Genomic DNA, 9,192 nt, shown 5'->3' on the forward strand with positions numbered 1-9,192 from the left:
AAGAAAATAACATGCAAAACAGTGAATATTTACTTTTTCCTTATGAGGCATCAAAAGTAAAGGGGGAGGAATATGTTGTGTATTGATATTCTACTTTGTCCCTTCTACTTAAGTACATTGGAATGTTTGGAATGTGTTGTCCTGTGAAATGCATTACACAACACCCACGTTAATTTCTACTCCTGTCTCATGTCCGGTCCTTATACCAGTTGTATAAGTAATACAGTGTGTTATACAACTTCTTTGCGGTGAGCGAGTTATAAATCATAGGATAGGAAACACCAAGTTAAGCGGAGGGTAGTAATATTATTGTTGTACTTTTTTTAATGACGTTTTGATAGTTGAATTCATTTATAAAAACCTATTAGCATAGAAACAGAGGACTCCAACGAAGGTTCACACAGAGAGTGTAAACAAAGGGAAACATTGTAACTTGCGGTTGTTAGGGATATGTTTATAATTATGAAAATGACATGATGAAAATGTATTTGAGATACTTTTTTTTGTTTTTTTTTTCAATAGCTTTTTACAAATGGTTTGGTATGTTGGCTATTTAGTAGCCTAGTTAGTTGAATGAAAGAGAGCGAGACAACTGACAACTGTATCAAAGAGAGAAGCACCAGATAAACATTATTTTAAACCTTATCTTCAAGGTGTCAGACTACATTCTTCTCACCATACCCTATTCACATCCAAAGATTTTAATCGGGTACACTACACTACTAGACCACCGGTTCTCAATCTGTTTGGGGCCGTGGACCCCTTTTTGATGGCTACAACCAATAAAATAGTAGTAGTAGTTTTGAAGGATAATAAAAAATATAAAAAAATGTGGTGCACATTGTTATAAACTTATCGTTCTATTCATCACTATCGCATCAATCCAGGCAATTTATCACATTATGGATTTTTGTCCCTATCTCCCAGCTCTTGTTGGCTCTATCTCCCAGCTCTTGTTGGCTCTATCTCCCAGCTCTTTTGGCCCCATCGACCAGCTCTATGTACTACCATGGTACATTTTTGGAAGAGAAAGAAGCCATGGCCATCCAATGAGGACTACGTTGATAGTTCATTTGATGGCATGTAAAAATTTTGCTTTGCGGGTATGAAGTGGGCTGGGGTTCCCATCCTGGGTTGCCCGTACGTTCCTTTTACGAAAGAAGATTGCAGTTACAGTGCAGTATAACTGCAGTACACTATACTGCAAGTACTGTGTCCAAAATAACACTGTTTTTCTGTTGTGCAGTATGCTTAATTTGCAGTATATAACTGCAGTTAGAAGAAGTTTAACTACAATACAATGCAGTAGAATCCATCAATAGAGTGCCTTTCGGGTAGTGAAACTTGGTCCAAAAAAACTAATAATTTCACCTAATTGTAACATTCTGTCATAAAGAACACATGTTCAACTTCATAAAAAACATGTTTTCCTAACTCAAGGGGTTAAAAAGAAATGATTATAGTAAGTGCCAATTAAGTGGGTTAAAATGTTCCTAGAAGTCTGAAAAACATGACGAGGGATGCAGATATTTGGCACATTAGCAAAGTCAGATTGAAAAAAAATGTTCCATATGGTCTATATTAAAGGGCCCTTCACTTAACATAACAGGCTTAAAAATCTGTGAAAAAATGTCTACTTAAAATATCAAAGGGAAGCAGAACGTACGCTATTCATGGAATGACCCAGTTATACTTCAACTGCAAGCACACTGAAGTTATTAGGAAAGCAAAGCTTCCAAAATAACACAGTACACTCCAGTTACTGCACTTTTGTGGGCGGGGTCCCTATTACATATGCAACTTGTTTATCAAACTGATACCTAGAGATCTACCAATAAAACCCTGTAAAAGTTAACAATCAAAGTTTATTACACTTTTATATACAAACAACCCTGCAAGGCACACCTTTTTGTTTAAATAAGAATATACAAGAAATGTTTCTTATTGAAAGCAAACAAGTTTTAGTTTGAAATATATATTAATATAGGTTTGTTTAGCATTGTAGAGCAAAGGCCACGGGTAGTGAATAGTCTGTTGACACAAAAGAAATGGGGGTAATTGAACACATACATGGTCATGTAAACTATAGACCCCATTTCTGTTCATTTTAAGTTGGTTTGACTTCTGTAAATGCACACACCTAACAAAAGGACTAACACTGTATAAAAACTGCATCATGAGTCCCCAACAAGCTTATATCTTTCAAATGCATCAGCGATTTTGGCTGTAGTTGTTAAGAAGAGAACATAATGTGTATTCAACTAGCTTTGTAAGGACTTAAAAAGGTTTAAATATAAACACAACTCAGTACCTGTAGCATATACTCTGATAACTCTTTTAATAGGAAACACTTTCAATGTATTCATTGATAATGTTATACCCAGAGCCAAATACATACATATACTATACAGTTACATACACCTATATGGCTGGTTATACCTATGGGAGAACCATTCCATCGATCTTTCCTCAAACTGAAAAGGATCTAGTTTTGAGGGACAACTTCCTAAATCAAAAGGGGTCGTAGTATGCACTCCATCGACAGAAATGATAACGCGTCAAATTCTGTATATACTGTATCTATAAATGCATAGTAATCGTATGCATAAAGTCATTCCAGTTAGTTGGAGGGTGGAGCTTTTTGTTAAGTGAAATTACAGTGGCAACAATCCGTTTGGTGCCTGTTTCTAAATGTCTGGATTTAGGTGTTAAACAATATGTCAGAAAGCACATTTGAAGTTATCTTCATGTTGATATTGGTTACGGGATGAACCTACTAAAGAAATGCAGAGTCAAAAGGCTTTTCGCTGCACTCAAAATGTATCTGAATCAGTACTTGGAAAACTGCTCTAAAAGCAGACTTAAAATAATGTTTCCCAAAAAATGTTATGGCAAAACAGTAAACCCTCTGAATAGTTCAACACAATCAGTCAACAGTGCATGTAACAGTTTTAAAATTGTGTAACTTTTTTTGAAGCCGTTGTAAAATCAATGGTGCCTGTTATAACCACTCGTGAGAGGTTATATCAATTGACTTGTCACTTATGACAATGGACATGCTATGACCCATGAAACAAATACAATTCAAACATTTAGCCCCTTGAGCTTGGCAACAGTGCTATGTAGGCTGTCATAAGTGTAAGTTTGGCTCTCGTAAGTTAATATCCTCTTAGGACAGATGTTGTCCTTACGACTGATAAGGACCTTTGAAAGCATCATTATTGCAGGTACAGTATGTCTTCAATCCACTCGCTTTCCACTTTGATTCTGACCAACAGTGGCCCTTGGTAAGAGTTTGGTGAGGTTTGAAACAGAGCCGTGACATCATATCCTCTGCAGTGACGTCACATCCTCCTAACGTTAGTCGTGGCTGCGTGTAAATACGCATGGGTGGTTCGGTGGTTTTTCAGGGTGGGTGGGGAGGTTAAAATGTTATCATGCTAACAAGCCTAGCCGCTTGACCTTAGCGGAGAGGAAGGAGTGGATGATGAACACCATGGTCTTGGGACAGGAGTGGAGGTCCAGTTGCTGCAGGAGAGGGAAGGGAGGGTAAGAGAGAGAAAGAAGGGGGAGAGAGAAGTTGAAAAGTTTACTCTATATTGAAATGTTTTTGGGGGTTTGAAAATGGGGTTCATCATGGGCCCGATTCAGACTTAGGAAATCTATTTCCTTTTTACACGTTTCAATAGTTGGTATTCAGACTTACTTTATGCAGGTGCATAACAGGCTTTGCAGGTGCAGCAACTTGCGCACACTGAATAAATTGAATTCAACCCCTGAAAACCCTCCCACTTGCTGATCAACAGATTTTCTCATGAAGTTTTCATTCAATATGGTTTTCAGTACATGTATCTAAAGTCATCCCTTTAAATACGGTGTAACTTTAATTAGAATTTTCAAGAAAGACTCAGAATATATAGGAGGGGTTCAGAATAGGGATCAATGAAAGGAAACCATCCAAATACACATATATTCTAGGGATGCACGATATATCGGTGAACTAGTTGAACGATGTCTAGTGTAACGTTGATGTTAAAAGCCGATGTCAAAGATACCGTGCATACCTATATAACATGACGTAATAACGCCACGTAAAATGTTGCACTACACGTGCAACACAGCATTCCTAACCTAGCCCACACAATGTCTGCTGTGTGGATCGAGCAGTCAACATGTCGAGCAGTCATTTGAAAAAGTAAGACATTTTCAGCGAGACAACTCAAAGGTGAAATCCATTAAAGTCAAGAAAATGGAATTCATTGCCCTTGACAATCAATCGTTCTTTGTAGTAGGTGATGTTGGCTTTCGCCAACACTACCAAGTGCGCTATTTTTCAGATGTTGCCCTACCGGAGTTACACAGTAATAGAGTCACTGCTATTAGCTTCACGACATACGGGGGGGAAAAAAATATATATATATAATAATTTAAAAAGAATATATATAAAAAAAATACATACGACATATGGAACGCCGTTTGGGTCTTTGTGTGTCAAAAAAGATACAGTAGCGCTGTCAAAGCTGTGCAAAAAAGTCTGCAAACAAGCAAACACTGGCCACAAACGATGTGTTTACAATACCGCATTGGTAATAAAGCATAATTTGTTCGACCGCAACTTCTGGGGTAGCTAGCTTTAGCTTGGTACCTAGCTAGCACCAATACAACCAACCTGAAAACAATGACAAGTAGAAACTGCAGTCATTTTCATTATTCATCGCAATGATTTATGAATCCTTGTGAGTTATTATTAGCTTGGTTGCCAAAAGCTAACGTTATAAGCAGCCAGCTAGCTTCATCTGGCTAGTGAGGCTCGACCCGACCAGAGCGGGTTATGTGTTGTGAAGCTAGCCACAATAAGGATTAGGCACAATAGTGGAATTTGCGGTCTGCCTTCAAAATAAAAGCATGGCATTGGCAGTGATGCAAATTAATTCAAATAGTAGAATACTTTTATTTTGAAGGCTAACCGCAAAGTCCACTATTGTGGCTAATCCTTATTGCTAGCTTCACATAGATGGGTCCGACCACCATAAATCAAATAAGAACTGTCTCATAAATTAGGGTTATTTTAGATGACACCTAGCTATATAGTTAGCTAGCTAACTATAGCTACTGAAACAGATTATGTTGTGTTATTTGACACATCAAATAGTGTTATTTGACATGTATCTTTTTTGATAGCAAAGACCCAAAAGGTGTTCCATAGAAATCCTGGTTGAGAATGAAACGACTGAACAACAAAACAGCACAGCAAGTAAGTGAAAGAAATAGGTTTGATTATGTTTTACTGGAAATGGGGACATACGTAAATGCCACAAAATAACATTTTGGTCAGTGTGATGTGTCACCTTTATTTTTTTATTATATCTTTTTTTCACCTCTATTTAACCAGGTAGGCCAGTTGAGAACAAGTTCTCATTTACAACTGTGATCTGGCCAAGATAAAGCAAAGCAGTGCGACAAAAACAACAGAGTTACACATAAACAAACGTACAGTCAACAACACAAAATAAAATAAAAATTGAAAATCTATGTACAGTGTGTGCAAATGTAGAATAGTAGGGAGGTAGGCAATAAATAGGACATAGAGGCGACAAATAATTACAATTTAGCATTAGACTGGAGTGATAGATGTGCAGGTGATGATGTGCAAGTAGAGATACTGGGGTGCAAAAGAGCAAGAGGGGATTAGGTAGTTGGGTGTGCTATTTACAGATTGGCTGTGTACAGGTACAGCAGTAAGCTGCTCTGACAACTGATGTTTAAAGTTAGAGAGGGAGATATAAGACTCCAGCTTCAGAGATTTTTGCAATTCATTTCAGTCAATGAAAGCAGAGAACTGGAAGGAAAGGCGGCCAAAGTAAGTGTTGGCATTGGGGATGACCAGTGCAATATACCTGCTTGCTATGGGTGGGTGTTGCTATGGTGACCAATGAGCTGAGATAAGGCGGTGCTTTACCTAGCAAAGACTTATAGATGACCTGGAGCCAGTGGGTTTGGTGACGGATATGTAGTGAGGGCCAGCCAACGAGAGCATACAGGTCGCAGTGGTGGGTAGTATATAGGGCTTTGGTGACAAAACAGATGGCACTGTGATAGACTACATCCAGTTTGCTGAGTAGAGTGTTGGGGGCTATTTTGTAAATGACATTGCCGAAGTCGATGATCGGTAGGATGGTCAGTTTTACGAGGGTATGTTTGGCGGCATGGGTGAAGGAGGCTTTGTTGTGAAATAGGAAGCCAATTCTAATATTTAATTTTGGATTGGAGATGCTTAATGTGAGTCTGGAAGGAGAGTTTACAGTCTAACCAGAAAATTAGGTATTTGTAGTTGCCCACATATTCTAGGTCAGAACCGTCCAGAGTGGTGATGCTAGGCGGGCAGGAGGGTGCGGACAGCAATCGGTTGATGAGCACGCACTTAGTTTTACTAGCGATTAAAATCAGTTGGAGGCCACAGAAGGAGTGTTGTATGGTGTTGAAGGTTTGTTAGCAGTGTCCAAAGAAGGGCCAGATCTATACAGAATGGTGTCGTCTGCATAGAGGTGGATCAGAGAATCACCAGCAGCAAGAGCGATCATTGATATATACAGAGAAAAGAGTCGTGCTGAGAATTGAACTCTGTGGTACCCCCATACAGACTGCCAGAAGTCCAGACAACAGGCCCTCCGATTTGACACACTGAACTCTGAGAAGTAGTTGGTGAACCAGGTGAGGCAGTCATTTGAGAAGCCAAGGCTATTGAGTCTGCCAATAAGAATGTGGTGATTGACAGAGTCGAAAGCCTTGGCTAGGTCGATGAAGATATCTGCATAGTACTGTCTTTTATCGATGTTGGTTATGATATCGTTTAGGACCTTGAGCATGGCTGAGGTGCACCCATTACCAGCACGGAAACCAGATTGCATAGCGGAGAAGGTACGGTGGGATTCAAAATGGTCGGTGATCTGTTTATTAACTTGGCTTTCGAAGATTTTAGAAAGGCAGGGTAGGAGAGATATGGGTCTGTAACAGTTTGGGTCTAGAGTGTCTACTCCTTTGAAAAGGGGGATGACCGCAGCAGCTTTCCAATCTATGGGGAACTCAGATGATATGAAAGAGAGGTTAAACAGTCTAGTAAATAGGGGTTGAACAATTTCGGCAGATCATTTTAGAAAGAGAGGGTCTAGCCCAGGTGATTTGTATGGATCCAGATTTTGCAGAACATCAGCTGTCTGGATTTGGGTGAAGGAGAAGCGGCGGAGGGGGTTTGGGCAAGTTGGTGCAGGGGGTGCTGAGATGTTGACCAGGGTGTGGGTAGCCAGGTGGGAAGCATGGCCAGCTGTGGAAAAATGCTTATTGAAATCGATTATCATAGATTTATCAGTGGTGACAGTGTTTCCTATCCTCAGTGCAGTGGACAGCTGGGAGAAGGTGCTCTTATTCTCCATGGACTTTATAGTGTTCCAGAACTTATGGAATTAGTGCTACAGGAAGCAAATTTATTTTTGAAAAAGCTAGCCTTAGCTTTCCTAACTAAGTATGTATATTGAGTATATTGGTTTCTGACTTTCCTGAAAAGTTGCATATCGCGGGGGCTATTCGATGCTAATTCAGAACGCCACAGGATGTTTTGTGCTAGTCAAGGGCAGTCAAGTCTGGGGTGAACCAAGGGCTATATCTGTTCTTAGTTCTACATTTTTTTAAATGGGGAAAGCTTATTTAAGATGGAGAGAATAGCACTTTTGAAGAGCAACCAGACATCCTCTACTGACGGGATGAGGTCAATATCTTTCCAGGATACCCGTGCCAGGTCGATTAGAAAGGCCTGCTTGCTGAAGTGTTTTAGTGAGCGTTTGACAGTGATGAGGGGTGGTCGTTTGACCGTGGATGCATTACGGACGCAGGCAATGAGGCAGTGATCGCTGAGATCCTGGTTGAAGACAGCAGAGTTGTATTTAGAGGGCAAGTTGGTCAGGATGATATCTAAGAGGGTGCCCATAGTTACAGATTTAGGATTGTACCTGGTACGTTCCATGTTAATTTGTGTGAGATTGAGGGCATCTAGCTTAGATTGTAGGACGGCCAGGGTGTTAAGCATGTCCCAGTTTAGGTCACCTGTTAGGGATTTCCTCCTCTTCTTCCCAAGAGGAGAGGCGAAAAGGATCAGAGGACCAATATGCGGCGTGGTAAGTGTCCATGGTTCTTTTAATACGAAATAGTACACATGAACAACTGAATACAAAAAAAGTGGAAACCCTAAACAGCCTTATCTGGTGCAAACAAACAATGAGACAGGAACAATCACCCATGAAACACTCAAAGAATATGGCTGCCTAAATATGGTTCCCAATCAGAGACAACGATAAACACCTGCCTCTGATTGAGAACCACTCCAGGCAGCCATAGACTATTCTAGACAACCCCACTAACCACAATCCCATGACCTACAAAAAACCCCAAGACAAAACACACCACATAAATAACCCATGTCACACCCTGGCCTGACCAAAATAATAAAGAAAACACAAAATACTAAGACCAGGGCGTGACATCACCAAACTCTACGAACTCTGAAGATAGATGGGGGGGCGATCAATTCACATATGGTGTCCAGGGCACAGCTGGGGGCTGAAGGGGGTCTATAACAAGTGGCAACGGTGAGACTTGTTTCTGGAAAGGTCGATTTTTAAAAGAAGAAGCTGAAATTGTTTGGGCACAGACCTGGATAGTATGACAGAACTGCTGCAGGCTAACTCCACCCCCTTTGGCAGTTCTATCTTGGCGGAAAATGTTATAGTTAGGAATGGAAATGTCAGGATTTTTGGTGGCCTTCCTAAGCCAGGATTCAAACACGTCATGGACATCCGGGTTTGCAGAGTGTGCTAAAGCAGTGAATAAAACAAACTTAGGGAGGAGGCTTCTAATGTTAAAATGCATGAAACCAATGCTTTTACGATTACAGAAGTCAACAAATGAGAGTGCCTGGGGAATGGGAGTGATGCTGGGAGCTGCAGGGCCTGGGTTAACCTCTACATCACCAGAGGAACGACTGGATTTAACTAAGCAAGTCAGTTAAAAACAAATTCTTATTTACAATGACGGCCTGGACGACACTGGGCCAATTGTGCGCCGCCCTATGGGACTCCAATCACATCCGGATGTGATACAGCCTGGATTCGAACCAGGGACTGTAGTGATGCCTCTTGCACT

At 40.4% G+C, this 9,192-nt stretch overlaps 1 protein-coding gene across 1 annotated transcript in view; it reads right to left on the reverse strand.

Annotated features, from left to right (window-relative positions):
- Nucleotides 1–497: 497 nt before the first annotated feature.
- The window catches only part of LOC139370655 (alpha-1-syntrophin-like), an 81,058-nt gene continuing 72,363 nt past the window's right edge, over nt 498–9,192 (reverse strand). The window contains exon 8 of the mRNA XM_071110261.1: nt 498–3,528. Coding sequence (XP_070966362.1) covers nt 3,436–3,528 — 93 coding nt within the window. The 3' untranslated portion in view covers nt 498–3,435. The remainder of the gene's footprint in view (nt 3,529–9,192) is intronic.

This window comes from Oncorhynchus clarkii, chromosome 17 (assembly GCF_045791955.1).
Source record: "Oncorhynchus clarkii lewisi isolate Uvic-CL-2024 chromosome 17, UVic_Ocla_1.0, whole genome shotgun sequence".
Lineage (NCBI taxonomy): Eukaryota > Metazoa > Chordata > Actinopteri > Salmoniformes > Salmonidae > Oncorhynchus > Oncorhynchus clarkii.